Source organism: Zingiber officinale, chromosome 5B (assembly GCF_018446385.1).
Source record: "Zingiber officinale cultivar Zhangliang chromosome 5B, Zo_v1.1, whole genome shotgun sequence".
Lineage (NCBI taxonomy): Eukaryota > Viridiplantae > Streptophyta > Magnoliopsida > Zingiberales > Zingiberaceae > Zingiber > Zingiber officinale.
The window spans coordinates 87,619,102-87,635,199 of NC_055995.1; the positions used below are offsets into that span (position 1 = coordinate 87,619,102).

Genomic DNA, 16,098 nt, shown 5'->3' on the forward strand with positions numbered 1-16,098 from the left:
TCTAAACATGCTGTAGAATAGGACAAAAAAATGTAACTTTGAGCTCTCTAAACATGCTGTAAACTAGGCAAAAGAATGCAACTTTGAGCTCTCTAAACATGCTGTAAACTAGGCAAAAGAATGCAACTTTGAGCTTTCTAAACATGCTGTGATAAGAGCAAAAGAAAGCTAATCTAATCTTACTAATCATGCTACCAAATAGGGCAAAAGAAAACTAATTGAATCAACCTCGATCCTGTACAACATGACCTGGAAGCAAGGAAGGAAACTATAATAAAATGCAGAACTTAGATTGTCTACTAATGCTTGCAAGAACTAATCTAGGGACTAGCGTATATGGTAGAAAACTAGAATAGAACCCAATGAAAAATCCATTTTTTTCCATCTGCTACGAATCTGTCCAGGAAATCACCTGCATTACAAAACCGAAACCAACTCTATACTAAAGACCTTGGTCTCACTTTAAAAGAAGAACTTCACCTCATTGTGAGGATTTCTAAATCTCCAAGACCAATCAAACACACCCAAACCGAACTGCACAGCACATTCCTTGTGCACAACCCGAACTGCACAACAACTCAAACCCGAGCTGTTCATGCCAATTTAACAGCACAAATCCGAAACTACATGCTAAAAAGGAAATCTATATCATCTCGTGTATATTGCCTAATAGCAAGGATAACCATACTTCATGCTACGCAAGCTATTTAAATCAAAGTGCTACACGAAATTCCCAACTGAAACCTGTCCACACCCAATCTAATAAATTCGGAATATGGCAGCAACCTTCACAAACCTACCGAACTCACAGCAGAAATTTCGAAACAAGGAATCTCATCAAGGCAAGGAAGAAAAAACCTAGCATATTCTTCTACTCGGCACAACAAGATCCGGAAGCAAGTAAACGAAATCCGAAAATCCGGAGCAACTCCTACTGCAGGTGAGAAGCAACTCACCGTGATTTGCTTGGACTTACAACCCATCGGGACGACCTCTAGGGCTTGCGGAGAAGTGAAGATCTCAATCTTCTTCGCGCCTTCGAGTTCTCCTCGACGAGAGGAGCTCGGATCCGCAAGGGTTCGCCGGAAGAAGGCCTTCGCCGGCTACTGGAGGGTGATCGCTCGCTGCCACGATTCCGCCCGAGAAGGAGAACAGCGCCGTCGCGAGCACACGAGAGGGAGAAAGGAATAGGTTTTCGGATTCGGGAAAACACTTAACCCTTTATAACCTTGGGTTATTTTATTAAATACTATACCTTAAATATAATCCGTTCTTTCCTTAATTAACAACAGCCGTTGGCACAGTTGGTTGGCTGTGTTTTGCTTAAGGCGCAGCTCACGGGTTCGAGTCTCGGCTGCAACCATTTTTCTTCCTATTTATTCACTAATCATTAACTATGCTATAAACTTAATTCTCACCATATAAGGTTAACAAAACCGTGTAGCTCAGCTGGTTGGCTCGGTTTTGCTTAGGTCCGAAGTTGTGGGTTCGAACCCCAACTTCTACAAACTTATTTTTCTTTTATTTTATTTTATTTTTAAGAACTTCTTCCTCTGGGTAAAAATACCAAACGAACTCCAAAAATTACATAAAAATACTCTAAAAATTCCTAAAAATCTCTAGAATATTTAAAAGCATTTCCAAATATTTTTTATGGACTTTTAGAACTTGAAATAGGGAAAATTGGGTCGTTACACAACTGGCGGGAATGTTAGTATTAGCCATAATACCAATTATGATATGATTGTAAAGGGCTCCTTTTGTATCATATTTCATTATTAATAAAGGCAAAGTTGGTTATTATATTTACTTCAATTTAGTGCTGAATAAATAAGCATAATAATGTCCTAGAGTAGGAGGTTCTAATCTACAACATATCAATTGGTCGAATTGATAGTGAGATATTGTAAATATACATAGAGCACTACTCTAAACTATTCCTAGTCAAGCATTAATATACAAGGACAATATTAATGCATTAAGACTAGCATGTAGGTCAACGGATGACTTGATCTCACAAGTCATAGATATGAGAAATCAGGTTGACACATGAGTATATATTATAAAATATGTACTGAATGACCTACCATGAGAATGTTTCATGGATCGTTGTATGAGTGTCATAAACATTCTCATGTGACTATTGATATGAATAGTCCTTAGACCTGAAGTCACTACAGTTCCCTACATAAGGAGTTGTATACTTTGGTATTGTCAAATGTCACCCGTAACAGGGTGGACTATAAAGTCGATCACTGGGTATGTAATAAATTATGCGGACGGATGTGAGTGATGTAGATGAGATCTATCCCTTCCATATGACGGAAGTGATATCTATGAGCCCCTTGATTAGTAGGACACAAGAATACATGATCATGCTTAAATGAGTTAATATGCGATATTGAGCTTATTTAATTGAGTGTGTCTACTTAGAGATCAAGAAACATAAAGATTGATAAGAGGATGACACAGTCCATACCTCATTGATCAATCTAGATATCGAGGATAGAAGGATTGAGTCATACAAAATAATAGCCACGGAAAGGTTAAGTCGGATCTCGATATTCTCGTCACTTGGGTAGCAATGATGCCTTGCTAGATGTCACTAATTGCTTATGTATTTAAATGTTGATTTGGATATATTGCCAACGTTACGAGAACCTATTGGGTCACACACAAAGAACAAGTCAATGGAGATGGATTCATATGATGAATCATTGGATTAAGTCTAATTCAAATTGGACTCATTGAGTAAGACTCAATTAAATCTAACTATTGGATTGAGTCTAATTCAAGTTAGACTCATTGAATCAATTGGATTAATGATTAATGAGTTGGACTCATTATATGATTTCATGAATTATTTGATGATTAATGAGTTGGACTCATTATATGATTTCATGAATTAATTAATAAATAATGAGTTGGACTCATTATATGATTTCATGAAATTTGAATTCATGAAGAAAGAGGAGTGTACAACTTGAGTTACTCATACATTGGATGCATTGGATGAAAAGTGAACAATTTGAATTGCTCATGCATTGCATGCATTGGATGCATTGAATTCATGGATGAAGAGTGAACCATTTGAATTGCACATGCATTGGATTCATTGGATAAAGACAAATATTAATGTCAATCAAGACAATTGACATTAAGGCATGAGGCAACTTCATGAATCTATAAAAAGGGGTTTTTGGATTCATTTTCATGATGAGTTTTTGGTGCTCTAGCTCTTCTTCCTCCTCCTCTCTTCCACTTGGTTGAAACTTCCAAGAAGGGTTGCTAGCACAACCTTTGGTTGTTTCATTCTGCACTTGGTGAGTTTGTGAGACAAACGAGACTTGTTCGTGTGGATACCATAGAGGCGTGGCCACTTGATCGCGCTAAGATCCGTATCTAAAGAAACGTTGCTGTCGGGATTGCGAAGGGCACGCAACAAAGGTATAACTTTCTCATGTATAAAAATTAGTACTTAGTATATGGTTTCCTTTCGCATGGATCTTCTGGAAAGGAACTAGATGTTTTCCGCTGCGCTTTGACGTGTTTAGCATCCTAGTTCCTTATAGGAAAGACCTAGTGGGTCAAAGGCAAGTCAAGCGACTACAATTTATAAGTAAGAGATAAGCAACTGGAGGAAAGATCAGTGAGAACACGTTTCCGGTTGAGGGAACTATAGGCGTCGGTCCATTTGGAAAACTTAAGCTGAGACCTTGACTAGATCTTGGTCTCAAGAAGATAAGATCTAATTATTACTACTCTTATCGTAATTGTCTTAACTTTATTTTGCAAGATAAATATATTTTTATTTGCTTGAATTAACCCTTTTTTAGGAAAAAGGTGGTTAAAAAAAGGGAGTCCGGGCCCCCAGAATGGATTTGGGCGCCCGAACTAGGTACACTCGAGCGAGTGTCGTAGGCACCCGGGTGGTCCAGGCGCTCAGAGCTGGTTCAAGCATCCCGACCATAAAAGTTATGATCCAGGCGCCTGGAGGGGGTGCGGGCGCCGGAACTGGATAAACTTCATGGATGAAGTTTCGACGAGAGATCGTCATATCAGCAACGGTCCAGGCATCCGGAGGAGTTCCAGACACCTATAATGGGCCTATATAAGGGCCCTCAACCAGCATCTTTGAAAGAACATTTGCTACAACTTTCATATTCAAGTGCTACTTTGAAAAGACTCCGACGACACCGAAAGGCTGCTCCGAAATTCGAAGAATGAAGACTTCTTTAATTTTCTTTCTATTTGTGGGTAACAATTTTATTTTTATTTCTTGTACTCAATCTTTGTAATTCATTTACGAACTGATAGTGATTGTCTAACGAAAGCAGTCGACAATCACAGGCCTTGGAGTAGGAGTCGTCATAGGCTCCAAACCAAGTAAAACTTGACATTGTTAGCATTATTTTTTTTTGTTTCCTTTTTTACTGCGTAACTCGTTTTAACTTGTGATTTTCGTCGAACAGTATTCACCCCCCTAGCATATTTACGGTCCTACATTCTCAACACTACTAATGTTATCATTAATGGCACTCATATCCAGTAAATCTTAGAGTTCCCTTATTTTTGTATCCTTCTATTCAATATCCTTGTTCAACTCAATAACCAAAGTTCACACCTCAACAAGTTGATCATATTTTACTTTGTAATATTGACATTCAAATTGCTCCTGAACATCCTCTGCTTGCTTAAGAAAAGATATATTGACAAAGTTCTATGCAATTTGATCATTAATTTGCTCTTCCACATCTTCTAGGAAATTAATTGATAGAAGATTTTTCTCTAAATTTGATGGAACCAAAGTTGCTATTATTTTTTATGAAGGCAATTGGGCAATCATGATCTTTATTGTAGATACATGTGAAATTGTCCGGTTCCATTGACATATTCTTGAAAGGGAAAAGTTCTTGTATGACTATATGATTTTAACATGTTCACACATCCAAATCTACATACAATATGTATGATTATAAATTTTGAATCAATGAAATTATAGTAAAATTCAACAACTTATAGTAAGTAGGTGTACAAATCCTTTCAGCACCCGATGGCTTGGACCTCAATGAGTGCATCACATCAATGCCCTCCATTTGTGGGGGTGATACAGTCATATACAACCTTATACCAATTATATCTATCTAAAATTTTAAAGTCATCTACACCATCAAGTAGTGAATTTACTGGTAGTCTATATATACTACTAGTAGTAATAAATAACACACATATAAAAAAAATACAAATAATAAGTTGACAAAACAAAATATCAGAAGATGGTTCTGGTTGTTTGTTGATGTTGATCGGCTTATTTTTTACTTTATTCTTTAAACAATCCCAATCTATAAAATGTTAAAGGTAGAGTGGGGTGGAGGCCACATTCAAATGCAAAGGGACATCATCACCATGATCTGGAAGTCCTAGAATTAGTGCAATATTTTTTCTTATGAATCTCATGTGGATTAATTGTATTTTGGGCCGGAGCAATGAACCTATTTGAAATTTCTCATTTCATACCAGAGAAACCCATGTATGAGCAAGGATTGATTTTACTTTCACACCTAGCTACTCGGGGGTGTTAGAAACACCTTTCCATACTTTGTATCTGAAGTACTTCACTTAATTTCCTCTATAGTCTTAGGCTTTGGTGGTATTTATCATGCACTTTTTGGGCCCGAGACTCTTGAAGAGTCTTTTCCATTCTTTGGTTATATATGGAAAGATTGCTATTCACTTAATTTTGTTAGGTCTAGGTGCTTTTCTTCTCTTCTAGAAAGATGAAATACTTAGCATGATAGTCTCAATTGTCAAAAATATTTTGTACAAGACCTTTGATGTTTGCATTTTACAATATGTCTAGGACACATGACATGAGCTTCTACTTATCAACTTCATTTATCACTCATTTGGTTCTAGTGATAATATGAAAGACTTAAACTGGGTGATGTTACTTTTTCATTGTAATTTTTTACTATATGCATGAGAAGCAGAGCTTTTGAGGGAAGTTGAAGCACTAGACACTATTTAATCCTATAAACAAATACTTAATATCTTAGTGATACATTATAATGTTAGTTTTGAATAATAAAATGAGATTAACATGTTGGCGCTTGTCTAAGCACATTGTAGCAACTATGATTTCGTAAATATTGCAACGTACTGATCTAAGCACGTTGAAGCAGCTATGATTTCGTAGTTGCTACAATGTGTTGGTCTAAGAACATTGTAGTATTTATGATTTTATAGTTACTACAACATGTTGGTCTGACATAAGCATGTTGTAGTAGCTAAAGTATCGTAGCTGCTACAATATGCTGGTCTAAGAGTATTACAGCAGCTATGAAATCATAGCTGCTACAATGTAATTAGACCAGAACATTGTAGCAATTACCTACCACTTTGTAGCAATTTCTATTATGTGGTTATTACAATGTTCTTAGACCAGAATATTATAGTAAGTATAAAATCGTAACTACTATAATATAGTATGACCACAAATAAAAATATTATAGTAGCTACAATTATGTAGCTATTACAACGCTGTATAAATCCAAAGTTATGCTCTAAAGCTCTCTCTCACTCTCTTTCTGTTGGTTTGCTTGGATAATTTGCATTTGTTCATCGGCATTTTGACTTTTCTTCTTATAGTTTCTTTTTTCAATTATTGAAGTGTTCAAGTTCATAAATGGAATAGTAGATATTTGGTGAAGTCTTTAAATATGCTTTGAATTCTTGACAGCTGAATAATAACTTTGTTAGAAGAAATTAATTAAATATGATAGGTATAGATTTATCCAAATTGATGCCGCCAGCAACTGCATTCTCCAACACTAAAATAGAGAGCATATCCATTGCTGATGCTCTTATACTTGTTTACTAAATCCATTAGCCGGCGGAGTTCACAACACAATCTCTCTGATCTCTTTTCTTATATAGATTGTAACGCAATATTCTTGCTTATGAATTAAATTGAATTGAATTGAATTGAGAATCGACCATGGATAAAATAGTAGTGCTCGTCACAGGCAGCGGAAAGGGCGGAATTGGATACGAGTATTGCAAGGCTTTCGCCGCCCTTGGCTGTCATGTGTTCGCCTCTGACATCCCCAGCCGCCTTCCTGACCTCGCTGGCTTTCCGGTCGGCTCTGTCGAGCCACTCGAGCTCGATGTCTCCTCCGACGCCAGCGTCGCTGCCGCCACGTCCCGCGTCCTCTCCGCCTGCGGACGCGTCGACGTCCTCGTCAACAACGCCGGCATCGGCGCCACAGGGCCGCTGGTGGAGCTCAGCCTCGAGTCGGTCCGGCGCGCGTGGGAGGTGAACGCGCTGGGTCAGCTCCGGTTGGTGCAGGCGGTGGCACCCATCATGGTGGCGCAGCGGAGCGGGCGGATCGTGAACGTGGGGAGCGTGACTGCGGCCGCCGCCACGCCGTGGGCGGGGGCGTACTGCGCGTCCAAAGCGGCGGTCCACGCGATGACGGACACACTCCGGATGGAGCTCCGCCCCTTCGGGGTGCACGTGATCAAGGTGGTGCCCGGGGCGGTGCTGTCGGGGCTGGGCAGGGCCAACGCGGAGCGTCTAGCGGAGGAGCGCGCGCGGTGGCGGATCTACGCGGGGTTCCAGGAGGCGATCGCGGAGAGGGCCGCCGCGTCGCAGGGGGCGGCCGCCACCAACACGGCCGTGTTCGCGCGGCACGTGGCGGCCCGGGTGCTGCGTCCTCGGCCTCCGAGGGAGATCGTCTTCGGCCACATGGCCGGCCTGTTTACCGTGCTCGCTTACTCGCCGCTTTGGCTCCGCGACTGGTACCTCGCCAAACGATTCGGGTTGAACAAGAAAGTGTGAAAGTATTCATGAATTTGTGAAATAAATGAAAAATAAAAATAAATAAATGAAAGATAAATAACTATATTCTTCTTCATCACCAAGATTAATTTTTTCATAATTTTTTACCTAAAAGTCCTCTCCATAATATAACTATGCTCCGACTAATTAAATCTAATCTTAAGTTCTTCTCATCCCTAAAATTTAGAACGCACAGGAATAGCTGCGAGCTGCCATCTCACACGACTTATAATCACTCTTCTCATATATCGGGTCATTTAACATGTTTACAGACGGGTAAAAGTAAAACAAGATGAGGAAAGGATCAATTACTTGAAAGAGTACTAGTGACTTTCTTTGAGCTTCCATTTAGGGTCTCTTCCTGACCCTTCACCAACTACAGAATCAATTTATGGTCGTCGCTGTGCTCTGTGCATGTCATGTGATCAAAGGCACAGAGAAACTAACTGAAACAGGGTGGGTATAACACAGAAGGAATGAGGTAAATAAATATAACAGTCATGCACTCCATGATGCCACCATGTTTACATTCTCTTCATTCGAACTAACAAGATTTAAACCGAGTTTCAATTGCTGAAAAATACAATCGTGGCACCATGACATCGCATATAAGAATACAATTAGTATAGTTTTTTCATCGCTGGCAATTGACTAAACTTGATAGACTGTTAATGTAACTCGCCGTTGTCACGGGTTCTCATCGGCGCAAATGCTAGCTCTTCTTCTTCTTCTTCTTCGGGAATTATATTCACGGTAGGAAGCACAACTATATAAGTTTATTCCCTAGCCTTTCTGAGCATCGAATTTTCCTTGCAAAAGAATGGCACATAAAAGAATGAGCCATTCGACAGGTCGACGAACACTGAGACTATCTACGCCTCCACGATGAGGAAGTTTTTACCTGAATCTCTGTAGAAAGACGTCGCCAGGGCTGCACTCCCTTCTCGACGAGCTAGCTAATATCGGTAATACGAAATTTCTTTGGGTACCTCGGACAGTTCAGTCGATTTGCTCACCGATCAGATCAAGACCCACCAGTAGGAATGAAATCCCCTGGAAGAGAAGGAAGTAGAAATGGATACCATGGGCCGACAGCAAGCTTCGAGCCGAAGCAGTTAAGAGAAGGAAGGCAAGCGCTAGCTCCTTTTGGTAAATCCTGTTATGCTTGTTGGACTTCTTTTTTGGTCCGGGATCAGGATTTGCGATGGTCTCAAGGTCAGGCACAGAGGAGTCTTGAGTTTCCTCAGGCGCCTTTGTCATAGACACGAGATCGTTCTCTGAAGACCGGCCGGACTTTTTGGTGACGACCCACTCATAAGCACTGCCAAGCTGGAAGAGGCCGGAGATCATCGCGTTGAACTTCGTCACCGACATGGTGTTCTCAAAGAGAAGATAAGGGACAATAAAAGGGAAGGATCTCGGAGCCGGTAGGATGTTGAGGACTGACATTGTTGCAGGGACATAGCAGACGACCCATGCTGGGAGTTCGGCTTCTGGAACAAACATTGTTAGGGGGAGGATGATGCAGAACAGAGTGAAGGAATAGAATGGCAATATGAGCTTCCGAAGTAGGAAGAAGAGAAATATCAAGTTGGACTTCTTCCAGAATCCAATCTGCAATTAAAATTAATGCTTAGATGCATTGCAGCAAATTAAATTCAGTCAGAAAAGAAGCTAGCTAGATTATATTGAAAATATATCCAAAGCAAAAATAACATCCAGTGCTATATTTTCCATGAACGATACCTCCGATCTGATAATGTTCGGCAAGCATAGCCTAAATAATTGCATAGGACCTGAATGCCAACGATGTTGCTGCTTTCTGTAAGCTTCATATGATTCTGGCAACTCACATTGGCACTGAACAAGGAATTTAAGTAAGGGAAATTAAGTTAAAGATCTTTGAGAGAAATCTGTAAATTTAGGAAATAGCTGCAGAAACACTAAACGTCATACCTCCACATCATTAAGGAAGATAAACCTCCACCCTTTGAGATGAGCCCGAACTGCGATGTCCATGTCCTCGACAGTGGTCCTCTCAAGCCATCCTCCTGCGTCTTCTAATGCCCTGATCCTCCAAACTCCGGCGGTGCCATTAAACCCGAAGAAGTTGATGAATGCCCCGTTTACCTGTTGCTCCACTTCAAAGTGGAAGCACATGTTGATGTTCTGCAACCGCGTGAGCAAATTCTCGTCTTTGTTAACAAAAGACCATCTCGCCTGAACTAATCCCAAATCCTCATTGTCCTGGTTTCCCAATGGAATGAATAAACAAACATTCGTTTCGATAAGCCTAAAGCCGAAGGAATGTAAAATTGGAAGCACACCGTGAAATGAGGCACAGTCCGCTTTAGGAAGTCAGGCATGGGTTGGAAGTCGGCGTCGAAAATGGCAACAAACTCATAGTCCTTGACATAGCTACAATTCATGGCTGATTTCAGGTTACCTGCCTTGTAACCCACCCTAAGCTCCCTGTGCAGATACACGATCGGAGCTCCTTTCTGCTGCCAGTTCTCCACTTCCTCCTTGATCAATGCTTGAGTTGTGGGATCATCGGAGTCATCCAAAACCTGAACCATAATGTTGGGCCTCGGCCAGTCTAAATTACACACTGCAGCTATAGATTGCTGATACACCTGCAGAGTCTCGAGCAAAATGGCAACTTTTAGCTTGTGTTGAAACTCTAATGGAACCCAAATTACCAAAATCGAATCTTTTTGCGAAAACTTACTTCTTTTTCATTGCACAATGGTATCTGGACTAGCACCCTGGGGTAGTCCTCGCCCCCGGATTCGACATCGTCGGAGGAGGCTCCGATGGGGCGCTTGGGGATAGGCTTGATCCCTTTGAGGCGGATCAAGAAGCAGCCGACGCAGAGGATGAGGCGATCGGCGCTCTGGATGAGGAAGAGGATGACGCAGGCGTCGGCGAGGAATTGGAGCGCTGGAGCGATGTACTCCACCCGGAAGCTGACCCACCCGGTGTAGAGCGACTCCAGGAGCACCCGGACGGTAAAGGAGGTCGGAAGAACCATCCGAGGCATCTGCGAGGCGGCAGCGCTCAAATGCCAGCCTTTGAGGTAGGCGGCGGCCTCGAAGCACAGCAGGAGGATGGACATCCAGAGGAAGATCTTGATGAAGGAGTAGAACCTGGAGCGCAGGAGAGGGCTCTCTTCGGCCGGAGAGGACGAAGCGGCGGTGGCAGCGGCATCGGAGTCCGTCCTCCCGGATGCCACGCGGCGGCGGACGGCGGACGCGAGGCTGACGGCGGCAGAAGCGAGGGAGGTGAGGCACCCCGCGGCGCGGTGCGCTTTGAGGAGGAGGACCCACGTGATCTGTTTCGCGTTCTTCTTCCGCGAAGCACGTCCCCCGCCAGCATCGTACTCATCGTCGTCGGGGGACGATATCTCGGCTATGGACCAGTTGGGATTCTCCATCTTGACGACCACCGGCGTCCCCCGGTGGGCCTCCTTGTCCCACCACCCAAACGATGGCGCCATTGCCTCGGCCGTCTACCGCAGGCGACCAAGATCGCGCCTTTCCAATATATCCGGCGTCAGGAACGTATTTCCTCCACGTATCCGAAAAATCAGCGCAGGGACACAACGCCGAAGACAATGCGACTTCCTCCGGCGAGACAAAAACAAGAAAGGACCGCTTTTTACCTCAAAATTAGAAAGAGGGAGAAGGCCACCCCAAATGGTGCACCTTCCTCTCAAAGTCACCTCGCAGCTTCTCTCTCCTCCGATCACAGCTCGTAATCTGGCGAACTCGCCGCTTTCCTTCCCTGCAATAAGAAGGGGCCGGGAACGACAGAGCCCACCAGAAGAGGAAAAGTGAAAAGAGGAGAAAACAAGCAATAAATCAATAGAGAGGGTAATAGAATAGGATAAGATCAAATTGGAAGGATTTTTATGGTTTCGTCATGATTACTGAGATAAATTTATCACGATGAGAAGAGAAGGAAAACAACGGGGGAGGAAGAAGAGATGCTTCCAGCTGGAGGAAGGAGATGCAGAAACGACATCGGTGCAATAATACAACATTTTAATAACGAAAAACAAACAAACAAAAAACTATTTTTCTGTTATTGTGCATTTTTTTAAACCAAAAATGCAGACATCATAACGATAATTATCAAAAATTAACTTGTATAATTCTTTGAAAGGGAGAAAAAAATTCTTATTTTGAATTTATACTATAAAAACCAATACAAAATGTAGTATAAAAAAATATAGTAGAAAATAAATAAAAAGTCTGATAAACTTAGCACGAGCTCACGATGCATTTTTGTTCTGTTTTTAGCTTGATTGCTTGATCTTCTTCAATAATGGAAAGTTGATGAGCACCGACAAGTGTGAATTTGATTCGGTCGGTACTAATAAACTTGCCACTGATTGTTAATTAGTATGCACGCCATTAACTATTTGTGCTAAAGGTGTCTCCTCCCTTTCACATGACAAAATTCAATCCAACGCTGCTGCTGCTGCTGCTTCTTCATGAATGTTAATGTTGAATGGCTGAATGTTAATATTTTCACAGAATTTACGTGAGAGAGACAGAGAGGTAGAGGGAGAAGAAAGTGTGTGCGAATTTGAATGGATGTAATTTTGTGGTCCAAATGCATCAATTGCATCCATCAAACAATCAATATGCCCGTTGTTACATGGCTCCGATGCAAAACAGGGTGCTCAATTTTAGATGGATTCATGCCCCTAGTCACTTGGGGAAAATTTGACAATGTCTGTATAGGCAGTGTCCCAACATGACTTAGAGAGGTTTAGGGGATCCATCCGAGGGTCAGTGATGTAGGATTAATGCTCTGTTTATTTGGGAGAGTGAAAAGTAAAATTAAGGAAAAGTTTCCACGGTGGAAAAGTTTTCGTCGTTTACTTCATTAAAATTTTCCGAAGGAAAAGTAACGCAATCCATCAGCGGATAATTTTGGAGTCAAAATCGATTACCTCAAAATTGGACGGAAAGCAACGGATGGGAAAAAAATGACGCATGTACCCCTTTTGCATTCACAAAATTACACCATATACAAAAAAAAATGACGCATGAAGCCTTTTTAACTCACAAAATTACACTATGTAACAAAAAAATGACGCATGCATCCTTTTTTATTTACAAAATTATATCACAAGTATTCTCCTTCCTCTATCAAGGTAAACAAGTGTGCAAAAGAAAAGATTTATTCACCTTTTCTTTTCTCTTCCTCCAATGATAACTTTGGATCGTTGATTCCTTTCTTTTCCTCATCCACACTCTAGAGTAACACATAGCATAAAAGTGCTAGAAGGAAGGGGTGAATAACACTCGTGACTTTTTCATATTTTCAAAAATCAGTCGTGTAAAAAGTAAGTGCAGCGGAAAGAAAAAGAAGGAAAGTGAAACAATGCTAACATGACCAAGTTTTACTTGGTTCAAAGCTTATGACGACTCATATTCCAAGGTCTGCACTCATTGAGTGATTTTCAATGGGCAATCACTAATCAATCGGAAAGATTACAAATACAATATCAATTTAAGTACAAATAATTTGAAACGTAAACAATACTGACGACTTAGAAGTGGGTCTTGAGAGTAGTCATCGTCAGAACAGCTTTCGGGTGTCATAGAGACCTTTTCGGAGCAGCGCACAAGAGCAAAAGATTTTTGAAATGATGTGTTGAAGGTGCTAGTCGAACCCTTCTTTTATAGCCCACTTCGAGTGTCTGGAACCTCCTCTAAGCGCCCCATAGGGTTGACGTGACGTACTCTCGGTGAAACCAAATCTATGAAATTTCATCCATCTCCGGGCGTCTGAACCATCCCCAAGCGCTTGGACTGTGACGTAGGTCGACCAACAGGAGCGCGCCAACTCATTGCCTGAGGATGCCTGGTCGATCTGGTCCCAGGCGCCCGGAGTTCAAGCGCCCGGAGCTCTCCAGGTGCTTGGACCATTTTTTTCAGCCTTTGTTTTCCTGTAAAAAAGAGTTAGTCTAGACAACAGTATATAAAGTAGAATAATTTTGATAGCCTTCGGACTGTTCGGCTCTAACTATTTCTCTCATGAGAGTTTACCTTTTACCAAACGGATCCTCCATGTTAGGGTCAATTTATGCTAGAGGGGGGAGGGGGGCGAGGGTGAATAACTCGTCGCGCTTCGGTGATGTGCTTCTTCGATGATGTGCAGCGGAATAAGGAACAAGAAAACACACTCACAACGTTAACAAGTAGATTTACTTGGTATCCACCTCAAGAAGAGGTGACTAATCCAAGGATCCACACATGACACTCACTTCACTAATAAAAACACTCATTCTCGGTAACTACTGGAGGTGGAGAAACCTCGTACAACACTCACACATACAACAACTCAACACAAGAAGAAAAATTCAATGAATACAAATGAAAAACCCTCTCTTCTTGCTTACTTGTCGCTTGTTGTTGCCTCTTGAACCTTGGAAGTGCACCAGCACTTATCCCCAAGAGCCTCCAAGAATTGGCTGTGAGCAGTGAAGAAATTTCGTAAAGAATCGGGAAGAATCGCGCGTGAAAGCTGTTGAGAAAAACGCTCGTAACGGCTATATACTATGCGCTCCTATGGCTCCCAATCGATTGGGCTTCGATCCAATCGATTGCCATGTCACATCCCTGCCATCGTAGCCGCATCGCCTGCATCCTGTGCAATGGTAGAATCTCAATTGATCGCCCGATCGATTGGGGAGGTTGAATCGATCGGTTGATCGATTCAACCTTCTTCTGTGCTTCTCGCGATCGCACGAGAAAACTGGCCCCAATCGATTGGCTGATTGATTAGACAACTCTCTGTGCTTGTGACAATTGCTCCTAATCGATCGACCGATCGATTGGACCGCTGCTTGTCGCAGCACTCTCCCAATCGATCGACTGATCGATTGGGCTTTGGTCAATTAATCAGTCGATCGATTGTCCCAACCTTGACTTGCATAAACTCAAGTCCAAGGTTCTCAAACCCAACATCCGATCAACTGTGACATGTAGGGACTCCCTCTACCTAACATCTGGTCAACCTTGACCTACTGGGACTTTTCACCAAGTGTTTAGTCAACCCTTTGACCCACTTGGATTTTTCTCCTCGTGTCAAGTGTCTGGTCAACTTTGACCCACTTGGACTTATCATCTCGTGCCAAGCGTCCGATCCTCCATGACCCACTTGGACTTACCGACCACCAGATGTCCGGTCATCCTTGACCCATCTGGATTTCCTTGTGTCAAGTATCCGGTCAACCCTTTGACCTACTTAGACTTTCCAACACCAGGTGTCCGGTCAACCTTGACCCACCTAGATTTCCACGTGCTTTTGGCTTCACTCACCAAGTCTTTCCACTGCCCGGCTTCACTCACCAGGACTTCTATCTACCTGGCTTCACTCACCATGACTTTCACCTGACTTCACTCACTAGGATTTCCCAATTGCCTAGCTTCACTCACTAGATCTTTCACCTGACTTCACTCAACAGGATTTCTAACTGCCTAGCTTCACTCACTAGAGTTTTCTAACTGCCTAGCTTCACTTACTAGGTTTTTCACCTGACTTTACTCACCAGGATTTTCAACTGCCTAGTTTCACTCACTAGGTCTTTCAATCTGTCTGGCTTCACTCACCAGGACTTTCAATCTGCCTGCCTTCACTTACCAGGGTTTCCAGTCAAATATCCAGTCAACCTTGACCTACTTGACTCTTCTTCACATCAACCTAGTCAAACCTTGACCAGAGAGGAATTGCTCCAACAATCTCTCCAATTGGACGATTGTACTTGCAATCTCCATGTATTATCAAACATCGAAACCCAAACATCAAGACTCAAGCTTGAGCCAGCTCAAGCTTAGTCAACTTGGTCAACCTTGACCAAAGGGATATTGCACCAACACTCCAGATCGTCTGGACTTTTGCTTAGCATCCGAGACCTTAGGACTTTCCGCTGGATCCCCAAACCTTGACCCGTTCAATCTTCCGTCTGGTGTCCGCGACCACTAGGAGTTTCACCTAGTGTCCCTAACCTTAGGATTTTGCCCGACGCCCTCGACCTACCAAGACTTTGCCCAGTTCCCCGGACTAGAACTTCATTGTCTAACCGCAGCTAGGACTTTCCACCTACCTAGTATCTACTAGGACTTTCTTTATTTAGCCTTAATTAGGATTTTCACTTTGCCTATGATCATTTAGAACTTTCTTGTACACTCAATCAAACATGTTAGAACAATTTACCATAATCAAAACTTATATTCGAT

At 42.2% G+C, this 16,098-nt stretch overlaps 2 protein-coding genes across 3 annotated transcripts; one reads left to right on the top strand and one right to left on the bottom strand.

The window, feature by feature from the left end:
* The first annotated feature begins 6,997 nt into the window (after positions 1–6,997).
* LOC121986815 (short-chain dehydrogenase ptmH-like) lies at positions 6,998–7,904 on the top strand. The gene has a single exon (XM_042540752.1). It carries the CDS (start codon positions 6,998–7,000, stop codon positions 7,838–7,840), a length of 843 nt encoding a protein of 280 aa, XP_042396686.1. The 3' UTR covers positions 7,841–7,904.
* A 653-nt stretch (positions 7,905–8,557) lies between these two features.
* LOC121984850 (probable xyloglucan glycosyltransferase 9) lies at positions 8,558–11,797 on the bottom strand. 2 transcript variants are annotated; one of them, XR_006113008.1, is made up of 6 exons: positions 10,572–11,795; positions 10,168–10,476; positions 9,797–10,087; positions 9,587–9,700; positions 8,742–9,454; positions 8,558–8,649 (listed from the first exon to the last, which is right to left on the bottom strand). XR_006113008.1 is itself a non-coding variant. In XM_042538000.1 (5 exons), exons 1-5 carry the CDS (start codon positions 11,337–11,339, stop codon positions 8,840–8,842), a joined length of 2,097 nt encoding a protein of 698 aa, XP_042393934.1. In that variant the 5' UTR covers positions 11,340–11,797; the 3' UTR covers positions 8,558–8,839. The 2 variants fall into 2 exon arrangements, 1 of the variants encoding a protein (XP_042393934.1); XM_042538000.1 differs by having other exon boundaries at positions 8,558–9,454; positions 10,572–11,797.
* Positions 11,798–16,098: the final 4,301 nt, after the last annotated feature.

What these genes read in the sequence shown, in the direction of transcription:
- LOC121986815 (XM_042540752.1), top strand. Translation starts at nt 6,998, where the DNA reads ATGGATAAAATAGTAGTGCTCGTCACAGGCAGCGGAAAGGGCGGAATT.
- LOC121984850 (XM_042538000.1), bottom strand. Translation starts at nt 11,339, where the DNA reads ATGGCGCCATCGTTTGGGTGGTGGGACAAGGAGGCCCACCGGGGGACG. An exon ending in GGACTGTGCCTCATTTCACG is followed by an intron (nt 10,088 to 10,167) that starts GTGTGCTTCCAA and finishes TTGGGAAACCAG; the next exon opens with GACAATGAGGATTTGGGATT. An exon ending in CGAACATTATCAGATCGGAG is followed by an intron (nt 9,455 to 9,586) that starts GTATCGTTCATG and finishes TTTTAATTGCAG; the next exon opens with ATTGGATTCTGGAAGAAGTC.